The 25,663-nt window shown below is 43.4% G+C and overlaps 1 protein-coding gene across 2 annotated transcripts in view; it reads left to right on the plus strand.

The window, feature by feature from the left end:
* Positions 1-25,663, plus strand: part of LOC136875743 (tripartite motif-containing protein 3) — a 134,609-nt gene that overhangs the window by 35,069 nt on the left and 73,877 nt on the right. For both annotated transcript variants that reach the window (XM_067149319.2, XM_067149320.2), the window contains exons 2-3: positions 14,544-14,801; positions 22,429-22,562. In XM_067149319.2, the coding sequence (XP_067005420.2) occupies positions 14,544-14,801; positions 22,429-22,562 (392 nt within the window). The remainder of the gene's footprint in view (positions 1-14,543; positions 14,802-22,428; positions 22,563-25,663) is intronic.

Genomic DNA, 25,663 nt, shown 5'->3' on the forward strand with positions numbered 1-25,663 from the left:
AACTGTCGAATTCAGCGAGAAACTGGGTGTTCCATGGCTACGATCATGTAATCAACTGTCGAATTCAGCGAGAAACTGGGTGTTCCATGGCTACGATCACGTAATCAACTGTCGAATTCAGTGAGAAACTGGGTGTTCCATGGCTACGATCATGTAATCAACTGTCGAATTCAGCGAGAAACTGGGTGTTCCATGGCTACGATCACGTAATCAACTGTCGAATTCAGCGAGAAACTGGGTGTTCCATGGCTGTGAACATGTAATCAACTGTCAAATTCAGCGAGAAACTGGGTGTTCCATGGCTATGAACATGTAATCAACTGTCGCATTCAGCGAGAAACTCGGTGTTCCATGGCTACGATCACGTAATCAACTGTTGAATTCAGCGAGAAACTAGATGCTCCATGGTTATAATCACGATATCAACTGTTGATTTAGCGAGAAACTGGATGCCCCATGGCTATGATCACGCTATCAAGTGTCATGTGCCCACCTGGTAGCCATGTTCGTTTATGGTTCGACACCGTGGTTAGCTGGGTCGAGTAACGTTGGTAGCAGATAAATCACCATCTGAGTGTTGGCCGGCAGGGTAGGAGAAGTGGAGGTATACAATTTCTAATCACTAGATTGAGCGCAAAAATTCCTTATTCAATTCCAAACCTCTTCCCAGTGTTCATATGACACTGTTGACGCTGATTTGTTCGTCGGATGGGGACGTCAATCTTTTCGAAGGTTCTTTAGTGTTATTCGACAAGAGTAGCGTATGTGGCGACACAGGATTTCACCCTCTCCATACCTCATCATCATCGTAATCATTACCAAACATTCAGACGCGCAAGAGGGCATCGATTAGAAAGACCTGAACCGAGCCTCTCCGAAGGGTAGACGACATCATCAGCTGTGAGATAGAACTACAAGCTTTGCTTGCCTGCGTGTTTTATTAGCACGCTAATCACTGTTGCCAATAAAGCATTTGAAAATATATACAGAAAAGAAAGAAAGCCTTCAGGGTCTTTGTCCGATAGATCAGCGGCACAGCCTTCGGTGCAAATTGTCACGGGTTGGACTCCAATCTGGATCGGAGATTTTAGTCGCGTTTGATTACTTTTTGTGATTCAGGTACTGTGCTCAGCTAGGCGCCCACTGAGGCCCGCGCAGTGCAGCAGGGCTGGTCTGACGTAAATGCGGGCAGCTTACGTCACAGTGAAGCGAGAGAGCGAACACACTTGGCAGGGAAGTGGAGCAGTGATTTCGAGTGTGATTACGAACCTCTCCTCCACTACTCAGCGAAATGTTGACTGGTGTACAGTATTTAAAATAAAACTCTATAATCGGAAAAAACTAACCTCTTCGAGATATTCCGGTTTGATTTATACTGCGCTCGATATAAACAGCCAGTTTTATTTTCTTATATTTATTCAGCCGAAGAAAACTGACACGTTATAATTGTTGTGTTACTATCTTCAAAGGTACAGGGTTTAAGTGTAGCCTACAAGGTAGGATTTACAATTCCTTGGATGGAAATGACAGTATTTCCAAGAAAGTAAAACTCATGTTATTCATTAAGCAAAAAGTAATATAATTCAACAGGTTCACTGCTTGATTTTACACAGTGTAGTCAGTGGCGGTTCGTGACATTTTACTCTGGCAGGGCTGTGCCGCCATCTCTATCCCCTCCCCAGTCGGTCGAGTTTTCACTGACCAGCACCACGATACTTTTAGATGAATACTACTACTACTACTACTACTACTGCTAATAATAATAATAATAATAATAATAATAATAATAATCCGATGACACTAGCTGAATATAAATCTGCTTGCATTACAACATTCATTAATGAATTAACTACAGTACAATGGCATTCATGTCCGCCTCTGTGGTGTAGTGGTTAGCGTGATTAGCTGCCAGCCCCGGAGGCCCGAGTTCGATTCCCGGCTCTGCCACGAAATTTGAAAAGTGGTATGAGGGCTGGAACGGGGTCCACTCAGCCTCGGGAGGTCAACTGAGTAGAGGTGGGTTCGATTCCCACCTCAGCCATCCTGGAAGTGGTTTTCCGTGGTTTCCCACTTCTCCTCCAGGCGAATGCCGCTTCCTTCCCTCTTCCTTGCCTATCCCTTCCAATCTTCCCATCCCTCCACAAGGCCCCTGTTCAGCATAGCAGGTGAGGCCGCCTGGGCGAGGTACTGGTCATACTCTCCAGTTATATCCCCCGACCAAGAGTCTGAAGCTCCAGGACACTGCCCTTGAGGCGGTAGAGGTGGGATCCCTCGCTAAGTCCGAGGGAAAAACCGAACCTGGAGGGTAAACAGATGATGATGATGATGATAACAATGTAATTCATGCACACACATTAATAGGCTAACAGCTAATGCAATCCCGACTATTATGGAACTGCACTGTTTTACTGATCACAATCACAAGTGATAATAACAACATTCATGAAAACAAATAAACAGTGCACTCCCGAATTTCTCTCTCCTTGCTCAAATTTCAAAGCATGACAACGTATTTAACAATTTGATCACACTACAAATAGTGCCGTCACAGTATGGTTACATTTTGAATCTTTATTTTAGCTTCTTTATAGAATCGAATTGTTTAAATAGTCACTATAATGGAATTCACTGTTTTGTAAAATGTTTTGGAATTAATCTCTAACAACAATTAATATAAGACGTGGGGGTAAAGCCTAGGCACATTGTAAAGTGGCTGGCGATGTGCTGAGGGCTCCGCCGTTCAGCACTTACACCCACCTACGCTCTTCCTTCCCTTGACAAGCCGATATCATCCTATCCTGCACCCCGCACCCTTGCTAAACTCTAGGTACCTCCTACTGAGTAGCGCTGTGAAGAGGAGCCGGTCCTCCTGTTGATTGAATCGGATAATACGATTACAGCGCTCCTCCAGTGATCTCCGGTACTACCGACGGAGGCAAAGCAGTTACGGAGCTCCGGAGGTTAACCGGAGGGCCGCCTCCTATTCGCAGCAATAGCTCCGAGCGTAAGGACGTTGTGGGCTTTAATTTCAAACTTACGCCCATGAATGTAGGCGCCCTATAAAAATCGTTACCTACATACACACAAATTGATCTATATCACCGATATTCCATACAATACCCCTTAACAAAGAACGTATAGTTATTCAGAATAATTAAGCATCCTCTCATTTGTTATCAAGAAAATGTAATTATATCGACATATAATAAATACCCCCATATACCTGTAGGTATAAACCCTGTAGATACAACAAACAATATATCTAAATAGGTTCAGTTGTTTCTCAGAAAAGTGCAGGCCCTAACTGTGCAGAACTTACACAGTATTATTATTATTATTATTATTATTATTATTATTATTATTATTATTATTATTATTATTATTATTATTATTATTATTATTATTATTATTATTATTATCATCATCATCTGTTAGCTGCCTCTGTGGATCAGCGGTAGAGTGTCGGCCTCCGGATCCCAAGATAGCGGGTTCAAACCCGGCAGAGGTAGTCGGATTTTTGAAGGGCGGAAAAAAGTCCATTCGACACTCCATGTCGTACGATGTCGGCATGTAAAAGATCTCTGGTGACACATTTGGTGTTTACCCGACAAAATTCATTAAATCTCAGCCATAGACGCCCAAGAGAGTTTCAGTTTACTCGGTCTGCCATCTAGTGGGGGCCTAGAGTAAAACGGAACGTCGAAATTGACGAGCAGACAGCCAGATGGCGTCAAATTGAAATGTCTGCACACGGTAGCTGAGGCCATACGATTATTATTATTATTATTATTTATCATCTGTTTACCCTCCAGGTTCGGTTTTTCCCTCGGACTCAGCGAGGGATCCCACCTCTACCGCCTCAAGGGCAGTGTCCTGGAGCTTCAGACTCTTGGTCGGGGAATACAACTGGGGAGAATGACCAGTACCTCGCCCAGGCGGCCTCACCTGCTAAGCTGAACAGGGGCCTTGTGGAGGGATGGGAAGATTGGAAGGGATAGACAAGGAAGAGGGAAGGAAGCGGCCGTGGCCTTAAGTTAGGTACCATCCCGGCATTCGCCTGGAGGAGAAGTGGGAAACCACGGAAAACCACTTCGAGGATGGCTGAGGTGGGAATCGAACCCACCTCTACTCAGTTGACCTCTCGAGGCTGAGTGGACCCCGTTCCAGCCCTCGTACCACTTTTCAAATTTTCGTGGCAGAGCCTGGAATTGAACCCGGACCTCCGGGGGTGGCAGCAGCTAATCACGCTAACCACTACACCACAGAGGCGAACATTATTATTATTATTATTATAATAATTATTATTATTATTATGGAAATATTCCCATTATATTGGCGCTAGAATACAGTAGTTTCAAGTTAAATTTAAATTCGATTTTAATTTCTGGACATATGTAAAAGACGCAAAGACGTGCAGAAGTATGAGATGATTATTTACGAGCGGACGGAGGAGTTCAAACGGTTCAAGTCTGTAAGTGCTGCGCTGTAAAACATGGCACAAATGATTTTTAAGCTCCGGTCTAGCGGTGTAGGTGGTAACGCGTCCGCCTATCATCCGGTGGCCCCGGGTTCGATTCCCGGTCGGGTCAGGCTTTTTTACTGTAAATTATTAATATCCCTGGCCTGGGGACTGGGTGTTTGTGTCATCCTTAACGTTCCTTTCCTCACATTTAACACTTTACACTTCCGCCATTTATATAATACACGCAGGTTTCCTCACATATGGTGCAAGTAGGGACAAAAGATCTTCATAGGTCGACGCTCCGAACAAATAGCATTTTAAAAAAGTTAAAGGAGGAGCGTAGTTTCGCGCAATAATAGCGTTCGTTCGTTCGTTCGTAATCTGTTTTCCCTCCAGGGTCGGTTTTTCCTCGGATTCCGAGAGGGATCCGACCTCTACTGCCTCAAGGGCAGTTTCAGACTCTGGGTCGGGGGATACAACTGGGGAGGATGACCAGTACGTCGCCCAGGCGGCCTCACCTGCTATGCTGAACAGGGGCCTTGAGGGGGGATGGGAAGTTTGGAAGGGATAGACAAGGAAGAGGGAAGGAAGCGGCCGTGGCCTTAAGTTAGGTACCAACCTGGCATTTGCCTGGAGGAGAAGTGAGAAACCACGGAAAACCACTTCCAGGATGGCTGAGGAGGGAATCGAACCCCCCTCTACTCAGTTGACCTCCCGAGGCTGAGTGGACCCCGTTCCAGCCCTCGTACCACTTTTCAAATTATTTGCAGAGCCGGAAATCGAACCCGGGCCTCTGGGGGTGGCAGCTAATCACACTAACCACTACACCACAGAGGCAGACGCAATAATAGCGACAAGTTATAAATTCCTGTGAAAATGCTCGTTCATTCCTCCCGCATGAAGTTCACAATACGCGCTTGTCATTCAATGTTTGTACGTAAGAATGCTATCTGTAATATCGTCGAATAATAAAGATATAAACTGAGGGTCCTAGTTTTTCAAGATAATAGTGACATGTTATAAATTCCTCTGAAAATGCTCGTTCATATCTCCCTACCAAGTTCACACTACGCGCTTGAGATTCATTCGGAGGTTCTGATACATAATTAGGGGAACCTCTCCCAGTACCGGCCACCTAATAATTTTCCTTCACTGTTTAAAAATAGAATGGTCAGCAATAAATCTGATCAAGTTAAAAGAGGCCTGATACAGTATTGTTACAATTGCCTTGAGTAGACATGAAGAAAATGAGTGTGCATGTCCATTACAACAATAGATAGAATTCTTACAAAACCTTACATTACAAAAAATGTTTCCCAGTACCGGCCAGCCAGACACTTTCTCTTATTATTTAAAAATGATGAAGTGATACTTTACAAATACACATTTAAACTTCAGTGAGACATTACAAAACTTTAATTAACAATACAAATGCATGAAGCAAATTTTACACGATAAATAATCCCTACATATCAAAGATAGAAAAGTCCAATCAAGATATTAAAAAACTTCAGTGGAACACACAAACAAATTTTCTAAATGCATGGTCACATTTGTAAACGTCAAATTTTTACACGATAAATAAATAATCCTGCATATCAAAGTTAGAAAAGTTCAAACAAGATATTTAAAAACTTCAGTGGAATACACAAAAAATGTTCTAAATGCAATGATCACATTTGTAAAAGTCAAAGTTCTCTTGATCTGCACATTGAAGATGTGCCCAACCCTGACAAGAAACACACTGAACCCAAGCTTCGTCCGTTGTTTCCAGGCAAATGATGCATTCTGTTTCTCGATCGCCTGATTGCCCTGTGCCATTATGCTTTCTCTCGGACTCGAAGTTAAGTCTCTTCGGAGCTCTACTGTTTTTTTTAACTTTTGAAAACACTTTTGTATCTCTTATTTTCTTTCTTTCATCAGCTTTCTCCCGTTTTTCTTTCATTCTCTGGTCTTTTTCTTCCAACATTTTCTTATAGGGAGTGGATGTTAGAATTTCACTCTTTTCATTTCTCCTCTTTCTTATGGTAATTTTCCTTTCTGTCAAATCTGATTGTGGGGATATTTCTTCTACAATCTTCAGAAATTCTTGTGATGTAGAAGGCATTTCAACTCTGGAAGAAGAAGTTGCTTCTGTAGGAAGATCTTCTTTCTGAGCATCAATTCTTCTTCCCATCTGTGGAGACACAGTCACTTCGCCACCAGTTCTTATTACTCTTACTTTACCTCCCAATGTGTTTCTTGGAACAGACTACTACGTTGAAGCTTCCCTGATGCTTAATTTTCTGTCCATAACCATCTGAATTGCCTCTTTCATGTTTTCCGGCAACCATTTCCTTATAGATTTGCCTTCCATTATCGATAAAATAGTTCTGGAAAGCAAGAAAATCTGATATTGTAATTATATGATAAATTAATTTTATGGCCGGTACTGGGGAAATGACACGTGGCCGGTACTGGGCAATATACACGGCAACATACATATATTTTTAATTTAATCACAAGTCTACCAATAACGTTGTTACGATTACTATCTATACCTTATCTAACTACAAATAAAATAAATATGAATAAAAAGAGATCAACTCACCAGAGATTGGTACACAAAGACCGAAAGTTTAGCAAGTACAGACCGAAAACACAATGACAACTTCTCATCACAACAGCTCTCAAGCAAATGAACACAAACGCGAGGGATTCTGTAGGGCATCCCTTTGTCATTGTATGTAAGTACCAGACACAGTAAACATCTGCCATCTAGCTGCGTTTCGGAAAAACAAGTGGCGGCCGGTACTGGGAAATGGCCGGTACTGGGAGAGGCTCCCCTACGTTTGTACGTAAGAATGCTATCTGTAATATCACCAAATAACTAAAGTATTAACGGAGGGGCGTAGTTTCTCACATTAATAGCGGCAAGTTATAAATTCCTGTACAAATGCTCGTTCATTTCTCCCGTACCAAGTTTAAACTACGCGTTTGTAATTCATTCGGAGGTTCTCCGGAGGCACCGATTGAAAGCGCCCGGAGCCTCCGCTCCGTTAACAACCGCTCCGTTAAGAGCGCTACTACTGAGAGCTCTGCCAGACAGACCATACTAACCTTGCCGATCATACACCCGCCTGCACTCTTCCTTCCCCTGACAAGTCCACATCGTTCTTCCAGGCCCTTCCCGCACGCCGCACACTTGCAAAGTGTGGGACCTGCTCAAGGCTCTGCTGCCACAGTCCGAACGCCTCACGACTAAAGAGAAAACATCGACCGTGCTGGACAGCAGCCACGGTCTGAAGGCCGTTGGCATTTTTTTGAAGATTTCAATGGAAAAAAAAAAACAGTGTCAGATAGATTCTGATAGCTAACGTACACCTTTGACAGCAACTAACAAAACTTGGCAATGTCTTCCACAACAAATATGCTGTTAATAGGGTATATGGTTACCCCTAACGGCCACACATGCTTCACAGCGACGTGGCATGCTCTCTATCAGATGGTCCAAGAGCTCTTGTGGCAGTCGACCCCATTCCTCCGAAAGGCCAATACGAAGGTCTTGGAGGGTTCTTGGTGGAGGCTGACGGGATGCAATTCGCCTCCTCAATGCATCCCAGGCATGTTCTATAGGATTCAGATCCGCAGACCTCGCTGGCCAGTCCATGCGATGAATGTTTTCCCTAGCCAGAAATTCATCCACCAGAGCAGCGCGGTGTGGTCGGGCATTATCGTCCACTAAGAGGAAGTCTGGACCAACCGTACCTCTGAAGAGTCGAGCAGGTGGTCTCAGTACCTCATCTCTGTAACAGTGTTCCTCGGACCACCCATGAAGATGTGCAGTTCCATACGACCATTCAACATGATGCCGTTCCACACCATGAGGTCACCACCACCACACTGGTCCCGTTCCACGATGTTCCTGTGTTTGTATCGGCTACCCGGTTCTCTCCAGATTAACGTGCGATGGTAATCGTTCTGCAAACTGAAGCGGGATTCAATTATGAAGAGCACATGCTTCCATTCATTCATGGTCCAGTTTCGATGTTGACGGTTCCACAGTAAACGGGCCCGCCTCTGTGCTGGAGTGAGCGGGACGTACACCGCTGGACGTCGGGCAATTAGCCCTGATGTTCTGAGCCTCCGGTGCACAGTTTGCCGGGAAACGGCAACGCCTGAGACGGCTGCAAGCTCCGCCGACAATTGTCTTGAAGGTGCACTCCGATTTCGTCGGGCGGTTAAGGCCAGATATTGGTCCTGCTGTGGGGTGGTTACCCTTGGTCGACCTGGTACTGGCCTACGACTAACATCTCCTGTGTCTCGAAATCGTCTCCAAAGCCTAGAATTACACTTTGTGGTACATTCAAGGATACGGCGACTTCGGTCTGTGTCTGGCCTGCTTCCAGGTGGCCGAGGATTCTACCCTACAAAACGGGGTCCAAATAGCGTCGTTGTGCCATTATGTTGTCACGTTCACCACGAGGCTACACTCCGCACACTAGAACAGGGCAAACACGACTGAGGGAATATGGGGCGCAGGCACTGGCTGTGTTTACCTTGCGGTTCCGCCGCTAGTCAAAGCAGGGAACACTCCTTTCCTATACAGAACGAACACGTAAGGTTGGTAGGTGCATATGTAGTGCGATTTGTGGTCTATTTCCTGTTGCCCTGCTTACTCGTAACTTATGCTTAACTTTTGGACACTAGTGTATTAGTCAACACGGTGATAGCGATATAATACTTCAGCTAAGAATGCAGAAACGCCATTTTTGCTGTAGGTGGTAAGGAGCCACATTGCAGTAATCAGGTGAAGAAAAGTTCAGCAAGGTTAGATGTTCTCTGATTCATGATCCCTCTGATTACCCGTGTTTACATTACTGTGAAGTGGAGTTCGGAAAATAATTACAGTAGGTAAAGTATAATTTTCCATACTTTTTTGAGTACGGAAAGAAGGCAATTACATCATAGCATGCAATAATACTCGTATACTTTACGTGTCAGAAAATCTACCGGCATGAGCCTGGCGTATGTAAGCACCTTCAAATACTACGGATCTTCAATGGGATCGTACCTGTGAATTAGGCTTGGAAAGCCAGCGCTCACTACATGCAACACTCAGCCGGGAAATGTTAAGTATAAAATTTTGCTATAAAAAATTGACTGTCATAGAAATTTACGAAACTTGTCTTGTTCATGGAAACAACTAATCTTCTTCTTAATTTGTTTAGCCTCCAGGGTTGGTTTTTCCCTTGGAGTCAGTAAGGGATCCCACCTCTACCGCCTCAAGGGCAGTGTCCTGAAGCGTCAGGCGTCGGGTCGGGGGATACAACTGGGTATGAGGATCAGTACCTCACCCAGGTGGCCTTACCTGCCATGCTGAACAGGGGCCTTGTGGGGGATGGGAAGAATGTAAGGGATAGACAAGGAAGAGGGAAGGAAGCGTCCGTGGCCATAAGTTAGGTACCATCTCGGCATTTGCCTGGAGAAACTTCTTTGACAGTCCACCATCTGATACTTTCTTCGTCCTCTTCTTCTCCTTCCATTTGCCGATCCTTTTAGAGCATCCATCAGCAGCCAGTGCCCAGGCTAGTTCCTCTTCCTTGTATGAATGATTTGTAGTAACTTTTCCTTTTCTCCAATTCTCTCCAATACCTGGTCTTCCGTATCCTTTCCACCCAGGATATCATTTCCATCCTTCTCCACAACCACATCTCTAATAATTCTAGTCCCTTTTCATCTACCTTCGTTAGCATCCAGGTCTCTGCTCCCTACAGCGCCACACACCAAACAAAGCATTTCGCCAGCTTCTTTCTTCCTTAACTACAAGTCCAAGCGTCCACGTAGGAGTCTCATTTTTCTGTTGAAGGTTTCTTTAGCGATGGGGCAACGAGACTTCGTACCTCCTTATTGCTTCTCACATCGCCTGTTATTATGCTTCCGAGATACTTGAAAGCTGACACTTGTTCAATATCCTTCTGGTTTATCTTGACGTTTGCTTTGTTCCCTCGTGCACTTATCACCATACTCTTTTGTCTTGTTCTTATTAATCATTGAATAATTTTCTTTCCATATTGCTCACAGGTTGAGGAGCCTCCGTGGCTCAGGCGGCAGCGCGCCGGCCTCTGACCGCTGGGTTCCGTGGTTCAAATCCCGGTCACTCCATGTGAGATTTGTGCTGGACAAAGCGGAGGCGGGACAGGTTTTTCTCCAGGTACTCCTTTTTCCTTGTCATAATTCATTCCAGCAACACTCTCCAGTATCATTTCATTTCATCTGTCATTCATTAATCATCGCCCCAGAAGAGTGTGACAGGCTTCGACAGCCAGCACAATTTCTATCCTCGCCGCTAGATGGGGGCATCATTCATTCCATTCCTGACGCGGACGCATGACTGAAGACAGGCTGTGGATTTTCATTGCTCACAGGTTGCATTCAGATCTTCTAGCATTCCATTTAGAACCCTCTCATTCTTTGCTAACATCCCCATGTCATCCGCAAATCGGAAATACACTCTAGTTTCCTTCGTGTCGGTAGATTTACTGACACATAAAAGAACTGTTGCGGGACTAAATTCCGGCACCTCGGCGTCTGCGGAAACCGTGAAAGTAGCTAGTGGGACGTAAAGCAAAATAGCATTATTATTATTATTATTATTATTATTATTATTATTATTATTATTATTATTATTATTATTATTATTATTATTATTATTATTACTCTAGTCTCCTGCCACCACGGGTCCTTTAGCTGAGTCCTGGCATTGCTTCTACTTGTGTCAGGCTCCTCACTTCTCTCTATCCTATCCCCCCCATGTCAAGTCTTTTCCCTATTCCTATCCAAACCCCCCGTCAACTCTTTTCTCTATCCTATCCGACCCCTCCTCCCCCACTGGTCAACTCTTCTCTCTATCCTGTCCGCCCCCCCTCCCTGGTAAACTCTTTTCTCTGTCTATCTATCTATCTATCTATCTATCTATCTATCTATCTATCTATCTATCTATCTATCTATCTATCTATCTATGTATCCGAGCCCCCCTTCCCCCCGGTCACCTCTTGTTCTTTTCCGACCTCCTCAACATTATATGTGGAGGTTTAGGGAGTATAATTTTCACGCCCTTGGTGGCCCTTGTCTTTCCTTGGCCGATACCGTAATTTTTCGAAATGTCGGCCCCCTTCCATTTTTTCTTTCTGATTAATGTTAATATATGATGGCTGCCTAGTTGTACTTTTTCTTAAAATTACCACCACCACCACCACCACCACCACCACCACCACCACCACCAGCATCAGGTGTCGGTTTCCATGTACCGGGTGTCTCACCTAAGAGTCTTCAGGTGCCTGATCTCTCGTGTTTCGGAAGATTTTTTCAATTTCTATTTTGTAATGTGTAGGTAAAGTAAATTTGTGTCCTCATACCGAGGTGGTGCAGCTCTTTTCAATCACACTTCCAACTGAGATGAGCTGCATGTATCATTTCAACCACACACCCGTCATTCTTAAATTTCTGGCAGTACTGATAACCAAACCCGGGCCTCCGAGGACGGCAGCTATTAGTGTTAACCGTTACGTTACGGAGGCGGACAATATGTAGGTAGACTGCTCATCAAGTAGGTCACGCGACATTCAGTTTCAACGAAAAACGTCACTGAGGTTTTCTTTCTTTCTTTCTTAATCAGTTTATACTTCAGGGTTGACTTTTCCCTCGTCCTCACCGAGGGATCCCACCTCTACAGACTAGAGGGCAGTGTTCTGGAGCGTGAGTCTTTGGGTCGGGGGATACAATTGGGAAAAGAACCAGTACCTCGTCAGGCAGCCTCACCTGCTATGTTGAACAGAGGCCTTGTGGGGGGATGGGAAGATTGGAGGGGATAGACATGGAAGAGGGAAGGAAGCAGCCATGGCCTTAATTTAGGTACCATCCGGGCTTTTGCCTTGAGGAGAAGCTGGAAACCACTGAAAACCACTTCGAGGATGGCTGAGGTGGGAATCGAGCCCACTTCTACTCAGTTGACCGCCCGAGGCTGAGTGGACCCCGTTCCAACCTTCGTACCAATTTTTAAAAATTTCGTTTGAGAAGCGGGAATTACACCCGGGCTTCTGGGGGTGGCAGATAATCACACATTTAGGTCCTCACTGCAAACTAAATGTTGTTTAAAGTGTAAGTTTATCTGCCGAATCGACAGAGCAGCTAATCCAATACGATATTCCGTACAGGAATATTTATTGACGGTGAGAGTTCATCTTCCCTGGTGGTGCTGCCTTGTGGTGCGCCGTGCTGTCTCCACACTACTACCATACAACAGCCTCACTCTGCCGCTACTGCAAATAGTAACCATTCCTGTGCTGTGTCACCCCTTCTTACTCTGTGGCACTTAAAGCTTCCATAGGGGTTTGGCCAGTCAAGACTAATGCTGCCCTGCCGGATGACTTGCAGATTTTGGAGTGGCGCGTCACCAGCGTAATGACATCCTCATACTGACTGCTTGGCTTTCTTGACCATATCCCTTGCCTCTCATATCACACATTTGCTCAGATTGTCGCATGAGGTTGATCGAACCCCGTTCCAGTCCTCAGCCCCGGATTAGAATCTTTGGCGGAGTGGGACATTGAATCTGAAGCCTCTATACGGCCTTTCTTTTAAACCCAGACCGAGCGCACGGTGTTTGCACTCTGCGCTACAGCAGGTGCCTCAGCCCAACTTAACGTCGCGCGCGGCCGCCCTGCTTTAAGCGTGTAAACAATCTATGTAAAATTTTACCTTAAGTTATTAAAAATGCTGGAAGTGTCGTCCTTCATAATAAGGGACTTCATAAACGCCATTAGGATTCTCTGCACACCAATAGCGAGAGTTGTGATTGTTCACAAGACCATTAAGATGAAACCAGGCCTCATCCAAAAAGAACACAAGCTGTGGGTCGAATAAACGATCATTCAGTGATGCAAAAAGCCACTCGCAATATCTCATTCTTGTGGCTGGATCAGCAGGTTTTAAACAATGGGCCCATGTAAACCTATACGGTTTGATGAGTAACAACTTTGCAGCTCTGTGTGCAGAAGGTACCGAAACCCCTACTTATTGTGCTCATTTTATGTATGATTTATTCGGTGACCATTCAAGATTCACACCAATGTCATCTAGCTTTTCCTCTGTTAAAACTGTTCTTGTGCGCGCATGTTTCTTTTTATTGATCACTGAATCAGTAGTTTAAAATTTATTTACAATTACGTGAATCTGTGCCCATGAAGGTAGCACTTCTCCAGGAGATTGCTGAACAATTGCATCGCGTCCCCGTCGAACCGACTCGTACTTAAAATAACTTTTACATACGAAAATACGGTGTTGCAATGAGAACTGTCTCACCACGTTAACAGCTGAGATTCAGACTGACTACTGAACACGTGCACGCTCCTTGCAAGCACTATGCGCACGCCTCCCGTACAGCTGCTTAGGTCTCCGAGAGTAAAAACGCCGCTGGACGGTCTGGGTTCATAAGAGAGACCCTGCATCTAAGACACAACGCAGTGAAGAAAATGAAATGGCGTATGGCTTTTAGTGCCGGCAGTGTTCGAGGACAAGTTTGGCTCGCCAGATGCAGGTCTTTTGATTTGCTGCCCGTACGCGACCCGCCCATCGTGATCAGGATGAGATGATGAAGACGACACATTACCCACCCCGCGTGCCAGTGGAATTAACCAATTACTGTTAAAATTTCCGATCCTGATGGGAGTCAAACTTATGACCGCTGTAACCAAAGCCAAGCACGCTAAACATTTCACCATGGAGGCGGAAATAGGCACAGTACCCATAAAACACGGGGTTCTCAAGGAGTGGCTCAAGTTCAGCAAAACTCCACCTCTGTCACCAACAGCAATGTGAGTATAGTTTTCTTGGTCATATCCAAGCACGCTAAACATTTCGCCATGGAGCCGGAAATAGGCACAGTACCCATAAAACACGGGGTTCTTCTTCCTAATCCTAGTCCCATTTAATTACTAATCCACATACACCTCGGCTACTCTCCAAGTACACAGGGCTGTGAAAATCCCCTTAAATGATGTAACTATTGAATGATTTTAACTCTGCTGGTACTTCTGTGCAGAGGCGCTAGTCGGCGGCGTCAACTGGAGATTCGTCGGGGATCTCTACCTGTGACTCCTACAGACTTCCAACCACCAACACCTACCAAGAAGGAGGTAAGCTTTCAGCGAATGCTTTCCTCATCTACGGAACATGTGATAGTGGATGTGCAAAGGAACGGACACAAGAACAAGCTGCTGCGGGTCAATACAGTCAGCAGCTATGATCTCAAGGAGCGGCACAAGTTCAGCAAAACTCCACCTCTGTCACCAACAGCAATGTGAGTATAGTTATCTTGGTCATATCCAACAAAGCTGTTTTATATCTCTGTTCAGTAGTTCATTTCTCGTCCTTTTGTCGTAAATAATGTCCTCTTCTGTGTACTACAATCTGTTCTCAATTTTAGTGCGACATGGTGTCCTCTTCTGTGTTCTATATACAGTTCTCTCTGTTTGTGTCCAACAATAGTGTTCTATTCTGTGTTCTATATAGAGTTCTAACGTTTTTGTGTCCAACAAAGGTGTTCTCCTCTGTGTTCTATATACAGTTCTCTAATTTTATCCAACAATGGTCTCCTATTCTGTGTTCTATACACAGATCTCTCTTTTTGTGTCCAACAACGGTGTCCTCTTCTGTATTCTATGTACAGTTCTCTTTTTTACGTGTACATCAATAGCGTTCTCTTCCGTATTCTACATAGAGTTCTCTCTTTTTATGTCCAATAATTGTGTCCTCTTCTGTGTTCTATATACAGTTATCTCTTTTTGTGTCCAACAATGGTGTTCTCTCTATTTACAGTTCTTCCTTTTTGTGTCCTACAATGTGTTATCCTCTGTGTTCTATATACAGTGTCCAACAATGGTGTCCTCTTCTCTGTTCTATTTACTGTTCTCCATTTTTATGTCCGACAATGGTGCCCTCTTCTGTCTTCTATATACAGTTCTTCATTTTTGTGTCCAACAATGATGTCCTATTCTGTGTTCTATATACAGTTCTATATTTTTGTATCCAACAATGGTGTCCTCTTCTGTGTTCTATATATAGTTCTTCCTTTTTGTGTCCAACAATGATGTCCTCTTCTGTGTTCTATATACAGTTCTCTCTTTTTGTGTCCAAAAGTGGTGTTCTCCTCTGTGTTCTATATACAGTTCTTCCTTTTTTGTGTCCAACAATTGTGTTGTCCTCTGTGTTCTCTATCAGTTCTCTCTTTTTGTGTCCAACAATGGTGTCCTATTCTGTGTTCTAAATAGAGTTCTCTCTGTTTGTGTCCAACAATGGTGTTCTCTGTGTTCTATATACAGTTCTTCCTTTTTTGTGTCCAACAATGGTGTTATCCTCTGTGTTCTATATACAGTTCTCTCTTTTCGTGTCCAACGATGGTGGCCTATTCTGTGTTCCATATACAGTTCTCCCTTTTTGTGCCCAACAATGGTATCCTATTCTGTGTTCTATATACGAGGTTTGTCCGGAAAATACGTATAAAAGTTGAATAATAACTTTATTTGACAATTATTCAGGTATTACAATATGGTCTCCTTCAAAGTACTCTCCCTGAGACAAGATGCACTTCTGCCAACGCCGTTTCCACTGTTGATAACATTGTTGAAAGTCTTTGTAGTGATGCTGTTCAGTTGCCGTGTCGTTTCTCCCTTGATAGCTTCCACATCACCCAAGTGCCGCCCCCGAAGCACCATTTTGCATTTCGGGAACAGGAAGAAGTCACAAGGGGCTAAATCGGGTGAATAAGGCGGGTGGTCTGTCACGGTGATTGAGCTTCGGGCCAAAAACTCACGCACAACGAGCGACGTGTGAGCGGGCGCATTGTCGTGATGAAGGATCCACCTGCCCCCTTGTGCCAAATCCGGTCGAACTCGGGCCACACGAGCTCTGAGACTTGATGTTGATGCGCTGTTCCTCAATCAGAGAGAGCTCCATACCGACGGCAGGTGAAAACGGGTAACTTTCAACAAGCAGCCGCACACTGCTACTGACACGCAGAGCTCTCCGACTCGAACTGAGCGTTGACAAGATTGGCGACAACAGCAGTGCCACCTGGCGGCGCCTCCACGATACGTGATACGTCACCCCGACGGATTTATACGTATTTTCCGGACAAACCTCGTACAGTTCTCTCTTTTTGTGTCCGACAATGGTGTCCTATTCTGTGTTCTATACACAGTTCTCTCTGTTTGTGTCCAACAATGGTGTCCTATTCTGTGTTCTATTGTACCCGCCCCTACCCCAAAAGGCTCCGGCGAGAAAATCTACAGAGCGTTACTGGGTAAAATAAATAGGCGCATATCTTAAATTAACTTAGCGGCATACAGGGTAGGAGAAACGGGGCATACCTAACTATAATGAGAACACATTCGTATAGAATTTAAGTTAATGCAAAGGTTTATTAAATCCTGATGATTGTGGGGATGACGCATATATACACAAATAAAGTACATTATTTATTGACATTAGTTGTGGATTATTTACGGACTTGTAGTCTTGTATGATAGATCCGAGTATTATTTATCGTGAAGCGATATGCCATGACACAGCGTGAACGGAAACATTCACCATAAATACTGAAGCTATCTCACATTTTTGACAAATGACATTGAAAATCATGCAACGGGTCTGAGTGATCCCTATTCTAAAATCACGCAATTATTTCCCCAACGGAATATCATAAAATAAATTATACAAATGTGGATCAAACACCCTGGTTTGAACTAAACCCTCAATGGAACACAATTCGCCGTGCCGATGGGATGAACCATCGCCGGCGCAAATTAGAGTCACAACATGTCACATGAAACAACATAAATAGTCACACATTATGTACAATAAACACGTGAGGCACACATCCTTTATTCCAGCACTGTGGAATACCAATGCCCACGTAGAGGACTGAACTACCGAGCTCGATAGCTGCAGTCGCTTAAGTGCGGCCAGTATCCAGTATTCGGGGGATAGTAGGTTCGAACCCCACTATCGGCAGCCCTGAAAATGGTTTTCCGTGGTTTCCCATTTTCACACCAGGCAAATGCTGGGGCTGTACATTAATTAAGACGAGACACACAAAAAACCTCATCTGGCGCCCGGTCAAGCTTTTCCACCCCACATCGGGTGGTCATTAGCCTCGGCCTTCACAGGCATAACAAACCATTTTTTTAAACGCCTCTCTCGATAATACTGAGGTCTATTTCTCATTTGTCAAACCGCATCGACTTAAAATGAATAACCTCAATTCAACAATATGTTTCTCATGGCCAATCCATGACTTCAAATATCACACCTACCTCACATCACGACACCGGTCTTATAATACTAACACTTGCATATTATTATTGGTTTCAGCTGTCCACTGACTTCCTTACGTGATTTACCTGGTAATTAAATCATATCAAACAATCGCACGGAAACTTCCTCATAATTCGAACGTAATTAAATAATCAAACGATAATTAACTCATAATCAAACCCTCATTAATTTATGTTTAACACATACGTAATTTATAATTCAATTGTCACACGGTAATCAACTCACAATTAAATATTCACATGCTAATTAACTCATAACCACACCGTAATTAAATTCTCACACGGTAATCAAATCATCATTAAATATTCACACGCTAATTAATTCGTAGTTATACCATAATTAAATTGTCACACGGTAATCAAATCATCATTAAATATTCACACACTAATTAACTGGTATTTATAACAGAATTAAATTGTCACACGGTACTTAAATCATAACTAAATATTCACACGCTATTTGACTCATATTTGTGCCATAATTAAATTGTCACACGGTACTTAAATCATAATTAAATCGTCACACGGTACTTAAATCATAATTAAATCGTACATAAACTGATCAAAACAACCCATCTTAAATTGAAACACTCCCTAGCTAAATATTTCAATGGAGGTATAGGGGGTATCAGTCCTATAGACATCTCTCGTAACTCTGGCACATCACGTAGCTTAATTATATAATTTACCACTCATGAAATTATCAATACTGGATGAACTACAACCTAACTTAAATTATCAGTCCCTGAATCTACTAAACTACTGGTCTCCTGACGCATTAACTGACTACAAGTTCCCAAAATTAAGTAAATAAGTAAATCTTCTACCCCATACAAATCTCTCAGACTATAGTTGACCCTATTTACAATTAAATCACTCAGACCTGTTATTAATTAAATTAAGAAATAAAAACTACGTGCTCATCTTTGGCACTTCTACGTTCAAATAAAGTTACATTCCTAACATTATAGCGTCAGCTTATGATAAATAATTCCCGTCCCTTCTAATCATGCCATTTAATTATGAATACTACTCATATAATTATATCATCTGACGACACCTTGGTTAGCTAGGGAGATACATATCGGGTTTTACTGCTGACCCATTGGCACCAACGCGATCACTGGTAGCTCCATTTCACCTTCAAGCTGGAACTCCATGGTTCTTGGTCGATGAAGTCGCTTGCAGTATCCTGAGCACAGAACACGTCACTATTTATTTTTACAATATGTTTAATTGCGTTCAGCGTTGGCATCCGGCCACGATTTTGTATTAGTACTTTGTAATCCGCGGTTCGGTATCGAATTCCTTGTACCTCTCAGCCACTATTTATTTATTACTACAAGACACAGTCGTACGGTAATAATAATAATAATAATAATAATAATAATAATAATAATAATAATAATAATAATAATAATAATAATAATAATAATAATAATCGAACTGAGTGTTCGCGACACATCACAGTTTTAAAAGTTTAATTACTAGCGTCACGTTTATCAACTATATGCAGTATTCACACGAATTACTCTATTGCATTTGAATTTTAAGTTTGAAGTCACTAAACAAAGGATTAATAGGAGCTCAGCTAAACATAGATTCGCCCTTGGTGAGCTGAGAGTCCCGAATGAATAGCTGCCCCTTTGGCAGTGCTTTTTACAAGAAGGCAATTTCCCCCACTCCAAATCTGCATATGGCCTATCCACGGCCCACTAGAGGTCAAATAGTACGACCATCAGGTTACCAGTATTCACCTGATGTGATTGAGACATCTCCGTACGATTATTCCTCGTAGGATCTCCTGTAATTAATTATTTCCCTGCTTCCCCTTCCTCACTAGGGTGAACTCCCACATCTAGGAGGTGTTTTGACACAAACCAAATGGCCCCTGGTCATTTTCCACGCAGAAATAACACAGTATTCTTTCTCCAACCGTAAGTTATCAACCAAAAAGACATTGAACACTCTAAATAAATGCCCAAATTATAGTTATTTCTTTTAAATCGGAAAACGACTCCAGAATTCAGATTTTATTAATTTCCACATCGTAGATAATCACGTTGGCTAGGCTGGATTAAAGATGGCTTCCATATTTCGCTTCGAAAAAGTTTGTATCCCCTCAAATTTCTTGGTCGTGAGGTAGGGATGACTTCTCTCAAGTTACGTCACGGTGAACCACCGATTGCAGCCCCACCCAAGACTTCACGGTTTGGCTCACCTGTGGGCTCCATGCTGGACACAGAAAGACATTGCACAATAGATCGCAAATAATAAAATTCTGCAGAATAAATTTTGTAGACTTATTTTATCGGTCTCATTGATAGGTAGGTAAGGGTTATTCTGCCCAAAGGAAGGTCCGAACCTCCGCAGAGGTGTTCCTGAGCCGGAGTTTACATGCGGTAGGGTGGCCAGTTCCTTTCCGCTCCTCCATTTCCTTACCCCCACCAACAGCGCTTGGCAACCCATCCAACTCCTGACCACGCCCAATGTTGCTTAACTTCGGAGATCTCACGGGATCCGGTGCTTCAGCACGGCTACGGCCGTTGGCCTCATTAATACTGAGATTAATTAATTTCGATATTCCTTTCCTCAAATAGCATTGCTTCCGCAATTTAAATGACCAGTCTTAACCAAAGGTCCTTGGATCATGCCCCTGTCGGGTGCACTATATACAGTTCTTCGTTTTTGTGTCCAACAATGGTGTTATCCTCCAGGATGGCTGAGGTGGGAATCGAACTCACCTCTACTCATTTGACCTCCCAAGGCTGAGTGGACCCCGTTCCAGCCCTCGTACCACTTTTCAAATTTCGTGGCAGAGCCGGGAATCGAACCCGGACCTCCGGGGGTGGCAGCTAATCACACTAACCACTACACCACGGAGGCGGCCCATTTCTATATAGCCAGCCATAATGAGTACATCTTAACATTTTTCTGAAGCCCTAAAACCTCTTTTTCTGCCTGGCTAAGTCGATTTTTGATCCTTACCGATTTCTCTCCTATCTCTGTACCATGCACACCAATTATACCTCTTGCCTCCATGTCTTTTAGTTTGTACAAGTCCCGTTTCTTGTGCTTCGTCCATTTATTAAGCTTCTTAAATTCAGTTAGCACTCGTTCAGCACCAAGTAGAGGTCCAAGTGTATGTCAGGCTTGAATAGGCCCTGCAGTCCTTTAAGTTGGTTTTTTAAATCTACTCTTGGTTAGAATATAGTCTATCTGGCAGCGCCTGAGATGACCACAGGCTTTCCAGGTGTATGATGTTGGAAGCAGGTGTAGGGCACCACCAGCAGGTCTATGATGTCCATTTTGTCCATTTTACCAAATACAGTACATCCCATAGAAGGCGGATCTCTGCACCAATCGTACATTGATTTCCTGTCGTTGCCTGTGCACATGCTGAGTCATTAGTGGCTAATAGTTTGGTATCGCCATTGTTTATATGACATTGACGTTTTCGAATGGTCCTAACTAGAAGTCGCACTTGCAATCCCGCATCAAGTACAGTAGGTTCCTTTTATGGATTATGTTATGTTATGTTATATTATGTTATATTATGTTATAGTGTTAATATCTAAGTTAAAACGTTGTGAGCAACAGCAAAAAGACCTCGATAATGTTGTGAAATGGACAGCAGGCAATGGTATGATGATAAACGGGGTTAAAAGTCAGGCTGTACGTTTCATTAATAGGAAAAGTCCTCTCAGTTTTAATCACTGCATTGATGGAGTGTAAGTTCCTTAAGGGGATAACTGTAAGTACCTAAGTGTCAACATAAGGAAATATCTTCATTGAGGTAATCCATACACGGGATTGTGAATAAAGGGTACAGATCTCTGCAGATGGTTATGAGGGTATTTAGAGGTTTAGTAAGGATGTATATAAGAGGGCATATATATCTCTGATCCAACTAGAGTATGATTCCAGTTAATGGGACCCTCACCACTAATACTTGATCCGAGAACTGGATAAAGTACAAGCAAAAGCAGCTCGATTTCTTCCGGGTGATTTTCGACAAAATAGTAGCGTTACGAAAATGTTGCAAAGTTTGGGTTGGTAAGAATTTGGAGAAAGGAGACGAGCTGCTCGACTAAGTGTTATGTTCCGAGTTGTCACTAGAGAGATGGCGTGGCATGACATTAGTAGACGAATGCGTATGAGAGGTGTTTTTAAAACTAGGAAGGATCACAATATGAAGATAAAGTTGAAATTCAAGAGGAAACATTGTGGCAAGTTATTCGTTTATAGGAACGGGAGTTAGGGATTGGAATAATTTACCAACGGAGATGTTCAATAAATTTCCAACTTCTTTGTAAGTTTTTAAGAAAAGACTAGGAAAATAACAGATGGAGAATCTGCCACCTGGGTGACTGACCTAAATGCAGATCCGTGGTGATTGTGTGAACACGATATGCATTCTCCTCCAACTTAGATAAACTGTAATTAACAAAGAGTAGTGGTGTATTAGACTATACTTCTTGGCTTACTATCTCTTTATCATCTCCCAGCGCTTTCCTGTAGGGTCACTCAACATAATGGTGCAATAACTAAACCAATTTCTCACGTGCTCTCCTTTCTGATTGCTCTGTTCAGGAAGAGCGCTTCAGGTATACAGGACTTGCTACAATGCCCGGTCTGCGGAGACAGACTGAACGACCCCAAGATGATGCCATGTCAACATACCTTCTGCGCCTCCTGCTTGCAGGACCGCCTCGTCACTTCAAAAGGTAAATCCTTTCTTCCTTTCAAATCTGTAGTATGGACTGTATTCCACGAAATTTGACTTGACTCATTTCACAAGTTCAGTAACTATACCTCTTTCCACGAGAGTTTAACCCTGATGTAAACAAATAGGCGGAGCACCTTGCCTATGCACGTTGACATGGACATTGGAGAATCAACCGTCGCACTCACTCGACTGTATGTGAGCTCGAAGAAAGGTAGTACGTCGCATTAATTTTATATTATTTTAGTTTATTACATTTAGAACGTTTGGAAGAGTGCGTAATCAAATTAAAATATGGTTGCCATATGTACCGGTATAATATATATATATATATATTTTTTTTTAATAAAATAGTGATTAAATAACGAGAAATAAAGATACAAGGCGTGGTGTAATACAAGAAGTCTTCTCGTAGTGAGGGAAAGTCCCAAACCGTACAGCGTGGAGATAAGGTGTTGCATCTTGCAGCAGCAGTCAGTGTCAGTATTCATAGTGAGAGAAATGGAGGAAGAGGTAGGACCATCCCGTGTAGTGAAGCACAAAAGAGGAAAACCGCTCAGAAGTGACCATAGGCAGTGCATCGTGAATGTGTTCAATAAACTAAGTGAACAGAATCCAGGTTTAGTCGTTTATTCAGAAGTTCAGATCTTTGCACTGTTGTCGTATGCGATGCGCAGCCCTGTACGTCCGAACGCGAGACGTTGACGGGGTGGAGGTCGGTACTGCACGCTCAGCGTATCACAACTCTTTCTTTGGCGGAGGCGTGGACATACCATGTTTACATCAGGATTAAACTCTCGTGAAAAGACATATAGCCGACCAATTGCGGAGTGTCTGCTCAAACGGTGCTATTTCCACTTCAATTTTGTTTTCTTTTTAGTACATCGTCCACATTCTTTGCAGCAGTTGAATACTATCGATTACCACGAGCAATTCAGACTACAAAGATTCAATTCCTTAGAATTTCTTTTTACACAACTTTGTTAGGGTGGAAATAGTACCTTTCGAACATACACTCCTCACTTGTATGAATATTACTTACCGGTACGTTGTTATATGAGGCCTAAAAGTAAATCATCGGCCCATTGAGTTTGGCTATAAATGGTGATACTCTAAAACAAGGCCTCTCAAACGCCCAAAATCTCACGCGTGCAAACCGAGGCGCAGAAGCTCTGTGCACTGTGCATCGGTCCGACTCGGCTCAATTCAGCTTGACTCGGATGGTGTAGTGCGCTGAGAGCGACGAAGCGTTCGATGATAGACGGATAGTTTGTGAGTGAAATAGATAAGCGCAAGACAAGAACGTGATAATGGAGCAACTTATATCGAAGAAAGCAAAGACTTTCGAAAGTCCATTTCAATCGAACGGGGAACTTTCGTATTTTTTCTCAGTCGTGACGATAAAGCCAAATGCTTAATCTGTGGGACAATAATTATGTGATAATCAAAAGAGATCTATTTTTCAATACAAAGGCCTTGCTCGAATTCTTCGAGAATTTGTCGAAGGAAGATTTTCCTAAGCTGCATCGAGAAGCAGCTAAGTTTATTTCCATGCTTGGTTCCTCATGCATACGTGAAAGGTTACTTTTTCTCTTTTGACTTGTACGAAAACTAGATTGCGTGCGAGTATTTACGTTATAATTTAAAGCACGCTCTCAGAATTGCTGTCAGCCAGACACTACTGGTATAATTGCAAAGAAAAAGGAGAAGATCTAGAGAAGATAAATTGTCTGCTCAAACCAAATTGAAAGAAGAGTATTTTAACACCGGTAACATTGTCCCATACAACAGTGTCTCCGCTCGCCGTACATAAACATTTCGCAGTGAGGGGAGAATCAGTGGGGAAGGTGAAGAAGGCGGAGACAAGCCGAACGGGTGAGACAGATGTAGGGAAAGAGGAGTAGGAGTTTGCACTCTGGTCTACCTAATGAAGTCGTCTCCTGCACCTTGCGCCGTGCAGTGCACTGGCTCATGCACTCTCAGAGGTCCAGCTCTAAAACAGGGCCTTCTCAGAGTGCAGAAGGTGCAAAAGACGACTTGGCTAGGTTGACCAGAGTGCAGATCCCCCACTCCTCCATTTTGAGCAATAGCTTTCTCTCTCTCTCTCTCTCTCTCTCTCTCTCTCTCTCTCTCTCTCTCTCTCTCCCTACGCTTGCCTATTTCGCTCCGCTTGTTTCCCTTTTCCTCACTCGCTCTACAGCGTTCAGCCATCCAAGCCGATTTGAGCCGAGCTAAGCCGAGTCACCCCGAAACAAAACGCTGGTTGGAACCGAGCCGAGAAGGACCGATGCACGGCTCACAGAACCTCTGCGCCTTGTTTTGCATGCGTGAGATTTTGGGCGTTTGAGAGCCCCTGCTCTAAAAGTATCGGCTTGTATCCTAAAATTAACCCTGTTGCTTTTCATGTCCTCGTACTGCAGTTCCTTCAGTAAGTGGATGTATTTCTTGGCATATCTTACAATCCATGGTAGGCCCTAAAACCCCAAGACGTTTTCTTTTCTGTTCTTCTTAGTGGTACATGTATTGTAACGGACTATTTACAAGCATATTCATTCTTACTGAACAACTATAAAAAATGTAGTGGTGCAATGACTGCGTCCTGCTCTTTGACTGAACAGTTAGCATCGTAGCCTTCGGTTCTGTGGGCCGCGGGCTCTATTCCTGGCCGGGTCGCGGTTTTTAACTCTGTAAGGTTAATTATTCTCTCTCCGGGATTGCTAATGTTTGTGTTCGCCTCAGTACACACTTCTTCATTCAAACACAACTCACCACACTACAAACCACCGTGATAATGCGAAATAGAGAATAAATCGCTGCACACATAGCTAGCACCCAGCCGTAAAACCGGGAAAAATATTAAAGAGGGTCGACCCCAAGTATTTCATAAAAAGGTTAAAATAATAAGAAGAGGAATAAGAAGAAGACATGCAGACACAACAACAGCACAGGTTGCTCGGTTCCTAGCTAAGGCAAGGGTGCCCCTGGAGGAGCTTTACTGTGCTAGAACCCCACCACATCAGAATAAAGTGTCCTACAATAGTTAGCCAAGGAGGTTAAATAGACGACAGCTTAGCACACATTATGCCTGGACTCATCTAAAGA

The sequence above is a fragment of the Anabrus simplex genome, chromosome 6, assembly GCF_040414725.1.
Source record: "Anabrus simplex isolate iqAnaSimp1 chromosome 6, ASM4041472v1, whole genome shotgun sequence".
Lineage (NCBI taxonomy): Eukaryota > Metazoa > Arthropoda > Insecta > Orthoptera > Tettigoniidae > Anabrus > Anabrus simplex.